The sequence below is a fragment of the Protopterus annectens genome, chromosome 6.part0 (genome assembly GCF_019279795.1).
Source record: "Protopterus annectens isolate FY-2018-M chromosome 6.part0, PAN1.0, whole genome shotgun sequence".
In the NCBI taxonomy this organism is placed as follows: Eukaryota; Metazoa; Chordata; order Ceratodontiformes; family Protopteridae; genus Protopterus; species Protopterus annectens.
This window is the reverse complement of record NC_056737.1, coordinates 1,053,944,684-1,053,962,143: the sequence shown is the minus strand read 5'-3', so window position 1 is coordinate 1,053,962,143 and position 17,460 is coordinate 1,053,944,684. Positions and strand designations below refer to the sequence as shown.

At 38.9% G+C, this 17,460-nt stretch overlaps 1 protein-coding gene across 3 annotated transcripts in view; it reads left to right on the top strand.

Moving 5' to 3' along the window:
- Nucleotides 1-17,036, top strand: part of DPF3 (double PHD fingers 3) — a 1,486,280-nt gene extending 1,469,244 nt beyond the window's left edge. For all 3 annotated transcript variants that reach the window (XM_044074663.1, XM_044074664.1, XM_044074665.1), the window contains one exon: nucleotides 4,958-17,036. In XM_044074663.1, coding sequence (XP_043930598.1) covers nucleotides 4,958-5,028 — 71 coding nt within the window. In that variant the 3' untranslated portion in view covers nucleotides 5,029-17,036. The remainder of the gene's footprint in view (nucleotides 1-4,957) is intronic.
- Nucleotides 17,037-17,460: the final 424 nt, after the last annotated feature.

The window sequence follows — 17,460 nt, the reverse complement described above, 5'->3', positions numbered from 1 at the left end:
TAAGTTCCATGGTAATACGTTCCATGGCCTTGCATATCAGGCTCATCAGACTGATGGGGCGGTAGTTCCCGGGATCCAAGGTGGATTCCCCCTTGTGGAGTGGGATAACTGTAGCTGTGTGCCATTCAATGGGCACGAAGCCTGAGGTGAGGCTATGATTAAACTTGACACTTAGGTGAGGTGCCAGTTCATTTTGTAGTTCATGTAGTACACAGCCTGGGAAGTCGTCTGGTCCCATGGATGCTGTATTCTTAGCTGTGGAGAGTGCGTTTTTTACCTGTGTGGCCATTATTACCGGAATGTGGCAATCTTTCAGTATTGAGGTGGGCCCTTTACGGGGTGAGAAGGGGGTAAAGTTTGCACTAAATTGATCTGCCAAGATATTAGCAATATCCTTGGGATCAGTATTTAATGCCATTCTGTTGTAGCTCAGAGCAGATCTGAGCATTGCCATTTAGATTCTTGACATAGCTATAGAATTTTATTTATTATTTATTTACATTTGCTGACCGGGAGTGTCCGACTGGACATAAGTCCATTTTCAGCTGAGGCCTGGGGAGAAAAGCTCCACAGTTAAAATAAACAGACAGTAGTTACATTGGATTACATAGCAATTAACAATTTAACATAGCAATTACTTACAACATATTTACAGATGAAGAACATAGTACATCAGCAGACAAGTAGAATCTTTATCTGTGAAGTACATAACAGACATTAACAAATGTTACAATAAGAGGTTCCTGCTGTATAATAAGTACTAGGCTTATGAGCATCTGAGCTTGCTATAATCAAGGTAGTTAGTGGAGTGGAAAGAAAGGTAGTGGTTGGATGGGGTGGGTGATATTAGAGTGGGAGTTGCAAGGGCATAGCCAGCATGTTTTTAGGTGCTCTTTTAGTAAAGTTTTGAAGTGGGTGCATGATGGTATGGAGGTAATTGTGGGTGGGAGGGAGTTCCATAGTTTGGCTATGGTGCAAGAGAATAGTTCTTCACCAGCAGAGTTATTGGCTTTAGTGATCTGCAAGTGATTTTTGTTGCTGGATCTTAGTGGTCTGGTGGTGCGATAGGGTTGAAATAGATTCTGGAGGGATGGGACATTTAGTGGATGGTTTACTAGTTTGTGGGTGAGTGAGAGTTGATACCATTGAAGGAGGTGAGGGAGTTCAAGCCAGCCCAGTTCAGCAAGTGAGAGACAGTGGTGACTATGGTAGGATGCCCCTGTGGCGAATTTGGCGATTGTGTTGTAGCAGGTCTCTAGCTTGTTTAGATCACATTGCCTGAGGTTGGCATATATTGGAGAGGCATAAAGTAGTGTGGAGATAAGGTGGAAATTTGCTATTGAAATCTTTGCTGCTTTGGTGAAAAGTTGCTTATTTCTGTATAACGCTCCTAGTTTTTTGTGGACTTTTTTATGGTCATGGATATGTGAATGTCAAATTTTAGTTTGTCTCTTTCCACTCCTAGCAATTTGGTGTGTTCAGTTGGGTATATAGTGGTGTTGTCTTTTGCTGTGATGTTAAAGTGCAAGTTGTTTTGAGTATGTTTGGTGGGTTGGAAGATGAGTAGTTTAGTTTTGTTTGGGTTGTGTATTAATTGGGCATTGGATAACCAAGTTTTGACAGAGGAAAAGGCTTCCTGTGTGACTTTTTGCAGTTTGGGTAGGGACTGGGCTGAGCAGATGATGGTCGAGTCATCTGCATATTGTATGAGTGTGCCATGTTTGGTGGCAGAGGCTAGATTATTGGTGAAAACAGAGAAGAGTAGGGGTCCAAGGATGCCTTATGGTTGTCTTTGGAATCTTTGGCAATTTTATTTTCGTAACTAGCTTTGGAGGATTTTATGAGGGATCTCAGCTTCTTACTGAGGCTGGTAAGGGAGTTTTTTTGCAAACTGGGATTTTCCTCTTTTCTGCAACAGTTTATTCCTTTTGTTGTAAATTTTTTTTTATGGCAAGGGACCACCATATTGGCTTTCTTGTTTTGGAGGAGAGCATCTTGGTTCTATTGGGGATGGCACGATTCATGCACACGTGGATGTTCTTGTACAGTGCCTTAGTGTAGGATTCAGCAGTCAAACTTTCAGTTCCCGTCTGCATGGGTGTCATGAAGTTTGTCACTTCTGACTTGAGTAGTATGAAGTTGGCTTTGGAGAAGTTTTTTTACTGAGGTTTCCTTACTGGGGGGTGGGGGTGGGATGTGGATGTAAAGGGTGATTAGCTTGTGGTCAGACCTGACTAACGAGGGGGTGACCATAGGTGTGGAGCATTGATTTCTCATGTTGGTAATGATCATCTGAGATTAAATATTGTTGACTTTCAAAAGACTGAAAAACATGGCACGCACACACACATTGCATCAGTTACAATAACACCTTTATAACAGGCAGGGTCTGTCTCCTGCCTCTTCTGTGGGATTATCAGTCCTTTTATTAGAAGTGATAAATGCATGGATAGAAGAAAAAACAGGCCATGAAATGCTTTGATCATATCATCTGCTGTCCAAATCTAATTAACAAGATGACATAGGCTATGTTATGGTTCTGTTGTTGTACTGAAATGAGCATACATTGCCTGAGCGACAGGTTCTGTGTTTATGTAACAAAATTCTAATATAAATGTCAGAAAGTAAGGTGCATCATGCCTTAAAGTTTTAAATAAAGCTGCTGGTATGAAGTTCATGTTAGCAAGCAATACTGCGTGAAACCAGGATTCTTAGCATAGAAATGCAGCATTGCCAGATTTGTGTTTATCCTTGAACACAAGCCAGATTGGGCATCTATAACAGTATCAGATTTAAAATTTAGTTAAGATTGACATACTGCACATTTGTATTTGATGTACCTCTCAACCTCTTCATGCAAGAAATCTGGATAAAGCCTAAAATAATGGTGTGACAAAGGTCCAAAAATAGGGACAGATTCTGAATGTTGCTACGATAAACCTAGAAAGTTGATAGAATAATAGGTCTTGAGTTGGCATGGATTTTCTGATGGATAAAAAGTGTGAAAATGAAATGTATGTGATTATTTAGTAATTTCAATCCTCAGTGATTTGTCAGAAAACCATACATTTTATGAGGAAAAAACAAAACTATGAGGCAAAAATCTGAACAGTTGACAGGTTTGCGGGGGGGGGGGGGTATTCAGTGGTAACACATTCATTAGTGTTTGCATGGCTACCTTTCCATTAACACAGTCTCCTTCCAAATGCCTATGTCAAATTCTTGTCATTAACATTAAGTCTGAGTAATCCTTTGTGCAGAAATATTTCCTTTTCAATCTGGAACTGGTGACATGTCTGTCATATCGATACAGTCGATACAGTTGTGTATTTTCCCTTATAAGCATAATTGTCACAGTTAAAATTCAAAGAACCACAACTCTGCTGAAGATATCTGCTTTTCTTACCAGTTGAATGCAATGGCATGCTTTGGAAGAAAGCAAGCACACACACACCTTAGATGCATACATTACACATCCTCAACACATTCTTAGCCCCAGGAGAATATAAATATTAGGAATATGTCTACTTAAAGAGATCAGCCTTCCAGCAAGCACCATGGAAAGTGTCAGTGGAACTATGTACATGCCTGATAATGCAGGTATGCAAATTGGCAAGAAATACATTACCTCAGTACACTGTCTACTTCTGGTATAACTATATAACCTTTTTTTTTAAATGAAAACTTAGAAAACACTGACACATGTTTAAATGTGAAGACATTTTTAAAGTGACAAAACACAGTTACCACCCATAGGGAGAAAAGAAAAGATTTTTTAATGTTTACAGTTTTGGGGCTTGCCACACGCCACATGTAATGCTTTGGAGTGCCAGACTGTGGCCGCAGGGCCACCTGTTGGTCACCCCAATCTTACTAGCTTTTCTAAGATATGTTGATTTTGTAGACGAGTTTTGTATTCTGTTCTAGTTGAGTATCTACTGGTACAGAGTTCCAAAGTTAATTAAGATAAGGGGTAGACAGCTTGTAATGAAAATGCTGTATTTCAGATTAAAAAGTTTAAAAAAAGGGCAGAAGCTTTGCTGTGTGGCCAGGAGCAATTCAGCAATTATTGCAACCTGTGTGACTGGGTTTTAGTTAGCAGCCCTGAAACTGGAGGAGTTGGCCATGGACGTTGAGACATGGAGGGGTGTGGAGAGCTGTACACACTTGGTGTCACACGAAGTGGTGTGATTGGTAGATGCTTCTGCAATTACTATTCTTGCTTCTAGTGGAGGGTCAAGGTTGCTTGAAGGAACACCTCTTGCAGAAACAAGCCTGTTGCCTATTATTTCCCTTGCGCTTTATTGTGTATGTGTTTGAAACAGGATTGTAAAAATGTAACAAAAACAAAAGGTCTTGATGTGCCCTAGTGGTCTTCCTGGTTAAGCCTCACCTTGGTGATAAAGAAAGAATGGCTGAGTTGACCTGGAGGGAGTTGATAGTTTTCAGACAGTGGGAGCAAAGAGAGCAAAAAAAAAAAAAGTCAGGAAAAAGGAAACAAATCTGTGGATAAGGTGGAAAAAAAGCATGTATAATGACACAGTCGCGTCTTCTGGCAGCTGTTCAAAAAACCTCCCTCTGATTTTCCTTACTTTAAACCAAGGATCAGTTTTAGCCAGCTTTTCCTCTAATTCACAAACATTTAATACTAGTTTGTAGGACTGTCAGGTATTCATTAGAATAGAACATTTTTATTTTGTGAGCAGCAGAATAAACTGTGTGCTTGATTTTGTCTGCTTTGTCAAATTCAGCATAAAATAACTTAAGGTAATATGCAAAAGGTGTTTGTTTGTGTGTGTGTGTGTGTGTGTGTGTGTGTGTGTGTGTGTGTGTGTGTGTGTGTGTGTGTGTGTGTGTGTAGCTGAAGGTAGGTTAGTTGCTCCTTTCCAGCTTCTCTAAATGCTTTAAAGGAAGCTTTAAAAAGAAATATTGAAACCTTTTTTTTTCTCTTTATTAGGAAGCTGGAGTTGCCATTTGTGCCTGGAACAGCTAAAGGAGAAAGCTTCAGCAGGTACAGAAAATCCTTAACAGTTCCAGAGCCACAGTCAGTACAGGTTTGAGGCCTAGGCTTCAGCAACACCATGTGCCACTACCTGGATCCACTTCTATAATGAAAGTTGAATTTCGTGTTTTGCCTTGGTTTGACTTGGGATGTCCCCCCAAACAGTGTGGACTATGAAATGTAATCTGAAGTTTACATTTCACGCCACGTTCAGGCACTACTTTGTCATGGAGTCATTTTCATTTGTGATATTGTGTTCTATATGGAAGATTAAAACTTTGTATACATGTTGTATTTGTCTGCTGATGAATAGAAAGGGAAGGAAAACTACAATTTATATTGTCTTTGAAAAGTGATTAAACAGAAAGTTGTTTTTTCCGATCAGCTATGCACATAGCTAGCTGCCATAAGTGACTGAAACAGGTATGTTATCCACTTTAACGCTCGGCTTCTAAGTTCTGCTAAAGCACCTCATTCCCACTGGTCGATGAGCGAGAATATGCATGGTTCCAACCATTAAAATAAAAAGGGCCAAAGAGATGCACAAATAAGCTAAAGGCATCTGTGTGCTGCAGAACAGTGCTGGGAAGGTTTGAATCTCATCACTGTCAGTATTTGCCCAATTCTGAGCTGGTAATTTGACCTCCCTATTTAACTGGTCAGAAGTAAACTGTGCACAAACAGTATCCTCCGTTGTAATGAAAATGCTGTATTTCAGGTTAACAACTGTGGAGAAGTAGAAATGCATAAAAGAAAAGGGCAATGATGCTCTTAATTCATTAGAAGCCTAGAAGCTTGAGACAGATGCACTCCCATCTTTTTTTTTTAGCAAGAGTGCAACAGTAAAGTGTTGCATACTCCTGACAGTTGCTTTACGTTAACTGTTTCACCAGAACTGCAGCTGTTATTAACTAAACAGCTTTCCAAACACAGTTCACTACATAAGCAGAGTTGAGAGCTTTATTTATGAAGACATACATTTAAATTTTTAAGAAATCAGAACTCTTTAACTCACGTCTTCATTTTTAAAGGCATACTTTTTAATTTTTTATTAAGAATAAATCTGAGCAGCGTGACTACATGCAGGCCTTAAAATGTGCTCTTAGAAGAATGTTGTTTGTATGACACTTACTGCTGGGAAGTTTTCCAGGTGTATTTACTCACTGCTTATCTCTAGCTGGATGATATCCATTGTAGTGCACCTCTGGTCTTATTTTAATGGTGACACTCTTCTTAAATCTCTTGATTCTGTATAAATCCCTACCTGAAGGAAGCATGAGTTTCTGCTCGATTCTGAAGCGAGTACAGAGGTATACAGTTACTCTTGCTGTTTTTAGAGTGACCTATTAAAAGGCCAGGCCTTCCAAGTCCTGATACTGACTTTTTAAAAGTGCTTTTTGCACTTCCAGTAACTTTTACTAAACAGTGCCTGGTAAAAGCCTTAAAAACACAGCTTGTGTTCCTTTTGTAAGGAATGTCTCCTGTAGCAGTACAGTTTAGTTCTCTGTAATCAAAAAAATCTTCACATCCACTGTATGTGTAATTGTTCATTGTTGTCTCGATATGTTTCATATCACTTTTCGAAACAGCCATAGATTATTAGCAGGGTCTGGTTTTGGAATCTTTTCAGTGGATTCTGGTAAAGAGGGACAGATGCACAGGGTGGTGGGTAAGCAGTTAAGCAAACGCAAAGCTCCCGTTTATATTAAGGGTAATGTGATCCATTCAGGGTGCACAAAGGAAATGTTTGCCTGTGCTTTGTTTTGGAAGTTATTTTTGAGCTAGTTACTAAGCATTATCCTGGATCGCTGCACTTAAACCCCCATATCAAGAAAGTGTGTATTGTTTTTGTGTCCTTTATTTTTCAGTTTCCTATAGCTCTGTGGCATTACAGATAATTTATTGATTCCACAGTTAGCTTCTGGTTGTTTCTCAGTTCTTTCTGAAATGCTGTATATCTATTCATTTGTATAACCTTGGTTTTAAGAGACAATGCAGTTTTTTGTATTAAAAAGTGTTTCTCTGTTTTTCAAACTGAATCTCTCAGCTGTAAATCACAAATAAATATCTATTCTACATTTATCCCCACTGAGCAAATTGTTTCTAGGTCCCCATCATTAATACATTCAGTGTATTAAAACAAGTGTTACTTATTCTGATTTTAGAAGTTTTCAGCCAGTCACTTGGGTAATAAGGGGGCTTTTCCTAACTAGAATCACCCAAACTGCTTTTTCTTATCCTTGGCCAGTGTCACCAGTGACTTAAAGATGAAAACGGCAGTCGGACTTGTCTCTCTCCCCCCCCCCCCCAATCTAAAAGAACATGTTTGTGATAAGTTCATAAAAATTAGTTGAAGAGCAATTTGTTGATAACCTACATGATTTTACAAAATTATATTTCTAATGTTAGCCTTAACCATTGACTAAGGTTGTCACACTTAAGAATTTCACTTCCTCTGACCTGCAGTGACCTAGTGATTTTTTTACCGTTTCCCCACCAGATTGGCAGTGCTGGTTGTGTTGGAAGAGAGAATAAACAAAATAATTGATTATCACTTGCTATATATTTACTTGTGATGTCAGTGGCAGTGTAAACAAACAAGCAACCCTGATTATAGCTATTTTTTAATTGCAACAGAATTGGTACTATGGTGGTGTGTTTATACAGCACTGCTATGTAAAGAGAAAATGTATGCACCAGCTATGTAAAGAGACAGAAAAATGGATGGCCCATGTCTTTGTGCAATGGAAACATAAAACATGCTTAAAAGTGGAATATAGACTCTAATGGGGGACAGGTGGCTTGCCGAATGAGGTCCTCTCGAAAGATTGACGTGAATATTTACATTTTAACGTATTAGTCAATCCACTAGAAGTAATCAGTACACTGTAGCTGTCAACATTAAGGATGTAGTCAACCTTTGTGTAGCTGTTCTTTCTTGTTTGAAGGTCTTCTCACTGAGTAGACCAAGCATAATATGTTCTAAGCACTAGATGCATTAGCTGTAACCTAAAGGAATAGAAATCTTTGTAGTACAAGATAGAGATGAGCAGAACAGCTGTAACCATCCTTTGACTGAGGTTTTCTCCCTCAGGGCTAAGTTGTTAATATTTCTGTAACTGTAAAAGCAATGGATAGGAAAGACAGAACTGCTGAAATCTGTACTAGTCCTGAAGATTAAGTCCAGACAGCAATGCTTCCTGAAAAGAAACAACACTTTAGGCGGAAACTGATTTTTTTTTTTAGAAGTTGCAATATTTTGATTAGGTGGGCTTGAAATTGTCCTGAAAGTTTGATTAAACCGGTTTTAACAGAGCAAAGTGCTCTGAGTTGATCAGCTGGTGAAACAGTTTGCCTTGAAATGGATTTGGTTCCATACTCTTGTATGTTTATTTTTTAAGCATTTGTAAATCAGATAAGCCTACTTGAACACAAATGTCCCTTTTCAAGGATGATTTAGAGTATTGTCTGGTGTCCTGAAACTTGCTTCATGGCAGGCAGTGAAACGTGATGATATGAGCAGTGGCTGTTTTATGCTAGCTGCCCTTTACCAGGATTTTGGGCAGTGCTTTCTCGTGCCAAAATTAGATGGGAAGAACTTGTGAATCTTGTAGCTCTGCATGCTGTTTGAAAGCTCCTAGGTTATGTTCATGGCCTGCTTCATACAAGTACGTCACAGTAGTACATGTCAGACAGTTGATAATTAACCTACCTTTAGGCTAGGTAGATCAAGAGTAGATTTTTGGCCATGAAGTGAGGTTTGAGATGCTCCTTCTAGAGGCAGAGAAGTTCAGTTACTTGGGGACCCAAGAGTTGTGAAGGTTTTTCTAATTAAGATTTTTTTTTTTCTTTGATAGTCTCAAAAGGACGGAGACTGGTGTGTGTGTTTGTGGGGGGAGCATGTGTTTCTCATGCTGTAGCACACGGACTTTTCAAGTACATTCAGGGTCTGCTATGTAGAGAAATGTAGGAGAATAGCTTGTTAGAGTACTGGCAGATAATGAGCTTGTACCCTAAGAAGGCAGATGTCCAGGATCTCTTAAGTTTATATCTTTGATATTTCCCTCTGCAGCTCTTGTTCAGTGTCACAGAAGGACTGCTTCTCGATACAATAAGAGACTAAGATATATTTTGTAAACTCCTGTCTTGCAGAAGAAAAGGCTCTTATTTTCAGCTTCTGAGTAAATGCACTCTTTTTTTCTCCAATAATCTTACATTTCTTGATCTAATGTTTGTTCTGTTTGTGTAGTTTTGTTGACAGGCTGCATGTCAGAAGACCATCTTTATCCTGCATGGTAGACAAATGTAAATCCAAGTGGTAATCTGGGTCAGCTTCCTTTCTAGTGGCAAAGGAAAAGCCATCTGTCCAACCAGAATCAGCTGACCATGTGGATGTCTGTGGCTTGCCTTTTTCTTGAAAATATTAGGGGGCTGCTGACATATGTTAGAGAGAGAACCTGGGTAGGTAGATTTTAATGTCAGGGTTAGGGACAGGGATTCTGTTAGGCTTCAAGTAAAAGTGATTGTTGGTAGAGAACAAAATGGTAGTAATGTAAGTTGTTTGCGAACGGATTTCTTCAGTTTTAAGGGCATAATTCATTGATTGGAAAGGGAGCCTATGTTCTGCAACATCTGCTTGTTTATCCTTTAAGAATATTTTGAAAATCCTCCATTTAATGCTGAGTGCAGTTAAAATTTCGTGGCACTCTAGAAGGAAAGAAGATGCGTAGACCGTAAGTTGCAATTGGATATCAACTTCTGTTGGCTAATTTTTTTTTTTTTTTTTTAATGTGCTTATTTAAGGGAGGGCAGATCTTTTAAGTGAAAGCAAATTCAAAAAACCTGCATGTTTCCTTTACTGCAGTGGGAGAAAAATAAAATAAATTTATTATTTTTGTATATAAACTCTATATTGCTACAAATCTTAGAGGTGAAAGGGAGCTGGCCGATTTGTAGCAAAACCAGCAGAAGATCAATATCTCAACAGTGGGGCAGGAAGTGCTTATTGACCACTGCTTGGAGCAAGGTCCATTCACTAAAGAGGTTTTCATTTGTATATGGTAATGTAGCAGCAAGGCAATGTCAAAGATACATTTGTCAATGCCATGACCTATTCGCATTCATGATTTATTCTTTGAACTATATTTTCAAACTAAAATGTGTTTCCTCATTTTGAAGAAGAAGCCTACCGTAGTCATTGAAGTCTTATCCATCTTCTGTTATAAACTGCATAGAATTGCTTTGTGTCGCAAGCAGAGTACTCTGAAACCAGAAAGGCACTTGTGATTTTCACAGGATGATCCCACTGGGAAGAAGAATATTTGTGATTGCAAATCCATTTTCAAAAACCCTCAGTGGTACGTTGAATCTTGAATAATGATGAAAGAAGCCACAATTTTCCTCGCATCTGAATCTTTGCATGTCCAAACTTAAGGAGCTTTTTTTTTTTGAGACTTAACAGCTGAAGTGGAATTTCAGACCTTTTTTTTTTTTTGTCATTGATCCAAATTGAACTGCATCATAAAAGGGTACAATGGATACTACCACATGAGGTTCCTCTGTAATTTTAGTTTTATTTCTAGAAGTCATTTGACTCCAGACATTGTAATGTTTATCAACTTTGAAAGCTGATTTAGTCCATTGTTAAAAAAAAATGTTACATGATGTGATTGTTAAGCTGACTTCTGACCCTTTATCCTCTGAGCACACCAAAGTGTTTAAATTCCATTGAGTTTAAACATATTCAGTAGTAGGCTTAGACCGTGTCTGCACAGGATTCCAGAAGACTGTGTACTACAAGCATAATTATCAATGTCTGACAATTCAGAATTATAGCAAAGGCCTTTAAAAGTCATATAATACAGGATAATAAAGAGCATTTTGTTATTCTTCAGAAAACAAGGTCTTCGCATAGTAGACCATATACATTTATTGACAAGGAGTGTTTGTAAGTGCTTAGTTCAGTTTTATTTAATGATGTTTGTACACTTAAGTCTACTTTTATGGGAAAAAATAGTAAATCTAGGAGAGATAATTCTGAGGGCAGCGATCACAGTAATCTGTGTAAATCATAGCATTTGAGAGTTACGCCCACCATACAGTCTCATGTCACATGTTCATTTATAACATTCATTCATTTCTTTCAGTAAGAAACATTTGTCATCCAAAAATATGCTTTCTTGTGTCCTGTCTCAGTTTCAGGAATATAGACTAGTACTGCAATGGGCTACATCAGGAAGTGATTTAGTGAAGAACATCAAAGAACAATACTCCTTGGTTATGTCCACTCCATGGCAGTAGGGGTAGCCAAGAAAGTAATTAACATTAAACAAGTATTTGGTTGTTTACTGTCAACATCTGTAATAGAATCTGCAGTACTTAATGACAGTCCCCTTAAGGTGTCTCTCTAATACTTCTGGTGGACCCCGTCAGGCCTGTATTTATTGTTGCAGTTCTTGTTGTGAGACTGGCATACATGCCCCCTCACACTTGTGTATGCAGACGTGCCTGCTTCATTCCACTCATTGCTGTCATTTGCAAATGTGGACTTCTGTGACATATCAGCTGAGGATATATGTAGGGGGAACTGTCTCGCCTTTCTGCAGCACTGGAGCTTGATGGACACTGAAGCTGTGATAAAGGTTTTGCAGAGCAGTCTTACAGGACGTTTACCTTTCTTTATATAGTACTGGTTTGTGATATACATATCTCTTGAATGTGCTGGAAAAGTCTAGCTGAGAAGCAGAAAAATCATCTTCATGTAGCAAAATCTTTCAGGGCACATTTGTCAAGCCTAGTCTTGGTTTTAGCTCGGTCTCGGTCACGTGATCTGTATTTCTTGACACATTTCTGTTTTTTACTGCTGACCTTCATTTATACATTTTGATTGTGGCTACTCTCTTATCTTTCTTTGGTTCAGATTGTAAATGTTTTTCTAGTAGGCATCAGTAGTTATTTTGGACAGTTTGTCTTTAGGCTGCAGAACTCTCTTTTTCTAAGTGGTCAGGAAGAATTTCCATTTTGCAACTTGATTGGGCAGACCACCAGCTGCAGACACTGTCAGTACCTTGGCTCAGTTTAGCTAGCATTTCATTCGCAGAGAAAAAAAGTATTCTGGAAAGTATTATTAGGGTGTGTATTTATTTTTAGTAAGTATATTTTATCTTTTCAAAGACTGAAATGACCAGCTGTATTATTCCAAACAAAATACCACCAATTCTGGGTTTACCTTCAAGTTTAGTAAAGTGCAGTATTGTAGTCCTGCAGAAGACCAGCTTCAAGCACTTTTTAATTAAAAAAAATGTCAGTAGACCCAAATCTCTCAGATCATGAAACTATGAATTTTCGCTCATGTTCATGTCAGCTTCCATACCAGAGTTTTCATGCACACCCTTACCTTCATCCTTCTAGAATGATTTTGCCTAATGATACTCTGTCCCACTTTCATTCAGGAACAGTATGGATTTCACTTTTTCGTATCTCCTTTTTATCAAGGCATCACTGTTTGAAATTCCATTTGTAAACACTAACCTTGCTGCATACTGCTAAAGGAAGCAGGGCTCAAATCCCATTTCTTACCAGTTAACCATGCTCCTTACACAAAAGCATTTGGCCTAATGTGTGGACTTTAATTACAAGAAATCCTTACATAACTCACTGAAGCTAAGCTATGTGGAAAGCACCCCAAAGTTAACTGTGTTTCTTTTCATGTAGTGAAGCCTTGAGGTTCTTAAACCGAACAGCTATGATTGACATTTGGAAAAGACACAGAGGAAGGTAATGAGGGATACAAACGTGGGTGCAATGCATTTGTCAAAACAATCGTAAAAACACCCTCAGAAAATGTGAAAAGTGTTTTCTCTGTAGTACTACTATCTGATTACATAGGAAATATCTAAGGTAATATGTCTGTAGTTTCTTCAGAGGGTAACACAGAGATGCACCAAGTAAAATGGAAGGGTGATTTTTTTAACTGCCTTACTGAATGTCTTAAGAACAGCAGAAGATATGAATAACATATCTGCTGTTAAATTAGCATAAATGTTATTTTGTTTGCTGTTATATTGACATATCAACATTCATCAGATTTACATTTCCATCCATGGTATACCATACTGATGCATATGGAAGCAAGCACAGTTACAGGACAACTTATGATGTCCTTCCTTAGCACTGTTGGAGTATTCTTTACTCTTGGGATATTCTGCTGAGGACAGCTGAGCATCCAACCAGCATACCAAATTACACCTCCAGGCTTCGTACATCAGACATATGTCCTATGTGCAAAGTGTAAGGTACCTACATGACATACAAATGCTTAATCCTCAGAACTTCCAGTCTGACATTCCTTGTCCAGTTCTTCCTGTAAGGGAATTTCTCTGAGCCCAGAGGTACATGGCAGCCACCATTTGTATTAGTCCTTTTGCCAAACTCCAAATCTGGAAATTTCAGTGGTATCTCAAGCCAGTTTGGCTCCAGCACTGTCATCCTCTGGAGTATCCAATCCATCTCTTACCTTATCTGAAGCTGTAGCCTTGCTGATGGATTTACCAGATTTCCTGAATCCAGGTTTGCCTTTTCAGGTTCCTCTCCCTACTCAGGATGCTTCTGATTACATTTAGGGAGCTTCCTCCAACAAATAAACTAAAAGTCCAGGGTCTTTGGTCCCATCAACAACTGACAGACCATATCAACATCAAGGAGATGAGGGTTTTACTTGTAGCTCTGCAGGCTTTATATTCCATTTGGGTTCTGGGTCCTCTAAAGGTTTTCACAGACAATACCATAGTCATGTGTTTCATCAACAAGCAAGGGGGCATAAAATCTTACCTTCTTTGCAGGCTGGTTCTTCAGGGTTGGGATTTTACAGTCTACCATCACTTGGTTCTTCAGGCGGTTTACATTCCTACAGAGCACAGTCTGGTGACAGACTTTCTGAGCAGGTCCAGGACAAATTCTCATGAATGGATACTTCACAGGAAGGTGTTTCTGAGCACCCTTTATCAGTTGGGGTAATCCTTGGGTAGATCTTTTTGCCTCCCCTCTGAACTAATAAATCTCTCATTTCTGTTCCACAGTGCCAAGTCCTTTGTCATGTCCTTTTCTTGGAAGGAAATGTTTCTGTGTGCTTATTCCCGTCTTCCTCTACTACCAAAACTCCTGCACAAGGTCATGTGGGACACACCCAAAATTTTTCTGGTGACTCCCTATTGGCCCACACAGTACTGGTTCCCCCTTCTATTTTAGCTGGCTAGGGGCAGTCATCACATGTTACCTAACAGGATGGATCTTCTCACACAAGACAGAGGATCTCTCATTCCCCCTCAGTTGTCCACCCTTCAGTCGACACATTGGGTGATAGGATTTTCATTCCTTTCAAGCATCGACTTTCTGAGGACATGCTTTGGGTTTTTCAGTAGGCCAGAAAACCCAATACTAGAGAATCATGTGACTGAATAGAAGAGATTTTCTATTTAGTGTCTCAAGCATGACCTTGGACCATTTTTCTGTAGGGGATCATACTATCTTCTAATTTGTGTGGATTGCTCAATTCTGGTTTGGCATATCTATCTGTTAAAGTTCATTTATCAACAATTTCAGCTTGTCTGCCTCTGAATCCTGCTTTGGCTTTTAGTTTTGAAGTCAAAGAATTATGAAAAGGTGTCCTTCATACTGGGTCTCCAAGAAAGTGTATTCCTCTTTCTTGGGATCTTAATTTTGTACTTGAGAAACTGATTTAGCCCCCTTTTTTGCCTGCAGTTTCTTCTTCCCTGCAGCATGGTACCTGGAAGGCTGCTGTTGGTGGCTCTTAATTCTGCCAGAAGGTTCTCCAAACTTCAAGCACTCATGGTTCCTCCTTTTTATTTTTTGTTTTTCACAGTGACAGGGTCTCTCTTCATACCAATCCTTTTTTATGCCCAAATTGGTTGATGATTTTTCCTTGAATCAGTCCATTCATCTTCCTTCTTTCTTCCCTTCTCCACAGACTATTGGTGAAAGAGTTGTTCACGCCTTGGATTTACATAGACAGCTCAAGCATATCAGGAAATCTGAGCAACTTCTATTTTCCTTTCATGCCAGGAAATTGAGTTTAAGGTTGTATAAGCATATCAGGAAATCTGAGCAACTTCTATTTTCCTTTCATGCCAGGAAATTGAGTTTAGGGTTTTATAAGCAAACCTTGTCCTCCTGGATTTCTAAGGCCATTTTGTTTTGCTGTTCTTTTCATGGTGGGCAGCTTTTGTTTGTGCTCATTCTACCAGGAAGTGGCCTCTTCTGGTGCTTTTTTCAAGGGTCTGGGTACTGGATCCATCTTGCAAGCTGCTACTTCTGTTGACATTACAAGTTGTATGTCATTGCCAGGGCCAGGGAGGGTTTTGTGAAGGCCATTCTTCATGGGTTTGTGGAGGGCTGTTCTAGGCCTTCCTCCTCCCATACTTTCCTTTAGATTTTGTACTCTCCCAAGAGTAAAGAATACTGTAACAGTGATAAGGAAAGACATAGTATAATTGTGTAAGATCTTGCCATAACAGTAGGTGTCCTACCTCTTAACTGTTGCAGTATTCTGTGCCTTCTTCCTGTCCATGTTACCTTTTGATGCTCTCCTTCTGGCTGAGGGGTTTTATATCCTTTCTTCTTTTTCCCTTCTTGGGATGTACAGATTATTGCCTTTCTCTGGGGTTTCCCTGGTTCTTCTGGAGCAGTTCAGTTCTGAGGATTAGGCGTCCACATATCACATATGTACCTTATGCTTTGCATGTAGTAGGATATGCATGTGATGTACCATGTCTGGAAGGTATAAAGGCTTTGGTATACTGGCTCAAAGTTTAGCTATCCTCATTAGGGTATTCCAAGTGTAAAGAATACTGCAGCATTGAGAAGTAGGACATCTACTGGTATGGTAAGATCTTGTACAACTGTACTTTTCACAAGCTTGTTTCTAATAAAGATCCTAATTAAAATATTTCATCTCTGATTTATCCTGTGCAGATTTAATAGAACATTTTTTGACACCTCGTATTCTTTTGGTTTGATTTTCATTTGGGCACGTTTTCAAGTTGTCATTCATATTACTGTTGAGTTTGCTTCCTCATTTCCCTCTCAACTCAGGATACTAACACGAAGACATAGTTGTTCTCTCTTTAGACATCTGTTTACTGGTTGTAGCACATTTTGTCTGTGGCTACACTATGTGACATCAGTTATGTCATCTAATACTGACAGGTTGCCGGTACAGATGAAGCCTGAAGGAGAGTGATTCTGTTTTCATAACAATATGCAGGGTTAACGTGACACACTGTAAGCTAACTGCAGGGAACGTGTGGCATGTGAACTGAAAAGGGGTTGGGGTTTAAAATGTATGTTACCTCATTTTTCCCACACAGGTTGGGTTGGGGGGGGTCTTAAAGTCTGCTGTCTGATGTTCCCAAGAACAGGTGGAAGCGATGCATGGATGCATAATGCAGTGAAATGCAACTGTATGCTTTGAAAGACAAGGTCATTTGTTATTGAGTATTTAATCATGGTGTTATTACATCCTGCTTATATTTATATTGGAACATTTAAGTGTTGATTTTGTTGTAGAAATATGAGTATAAACACTGATAACTATTATCTGACATACGTTTGTATATAAGACGCACTCTGCACATAAATCAGATTACATGTACATGAACTCCCTTCGCAAGTATCATGGGTAATATTTGTAAACTACCTTCAAGCACCGTTCCATGATAATGACTACATGCATTACCCATGATACACTGCATGGTGGTTATATATGAAATGTAATGTTTTTTTTTTTTTTAAACCTGTCATTACTGCCCTAACACTCCTTGTATAACTCTTGCTTCTGTATATCTGCAGGGAGAGTCTTTCGTCTTTCTTCTTTTTATGGTCAATACACTTTGCACTGTTACCAAGTATTTTCATGTGTGACGATGCTACCCTCTGTTTGTATGCTGATAAGGCAATGATTTATACTGCAAAATAAAGTAAATGTTTTTATAAATAAAAAAATGTCTCTTTCTGTCAACTAGTCTCTGCTTCCTTTTGTTAAAATGCCACTTTGAATAAAACTTTGTCAACTGCTTGGCAGCAAATAAAGAAAAAAAAAACTTACCTGCACAAAAAAAAATGTTTGAAATTACTCCTGCAGCACTTTCCTGTTTAATTTCATTCTGGTATTAATACTGTGGCACAGCACAATCTTTGCTGTTGTATGGAAATGTTTTTTAGATAAGCTGGTTTGCATCCAAAGGATACAGAGGAGTGGATTGTATTGGTTTTGTCATTTTAATGGTGCTGAACAATGACTGCTGAGAGGCAGCCATTAAAAACTGGGCTCATGCCATGTGTTTTGGTGCAAAATGTTGTGGAAAAAGTTATACTCCCATCAATTTTGAGTTCAGAAATTTTAACTGCAAATGCACAACCCTTAACAAGCCATGACTTTTTTT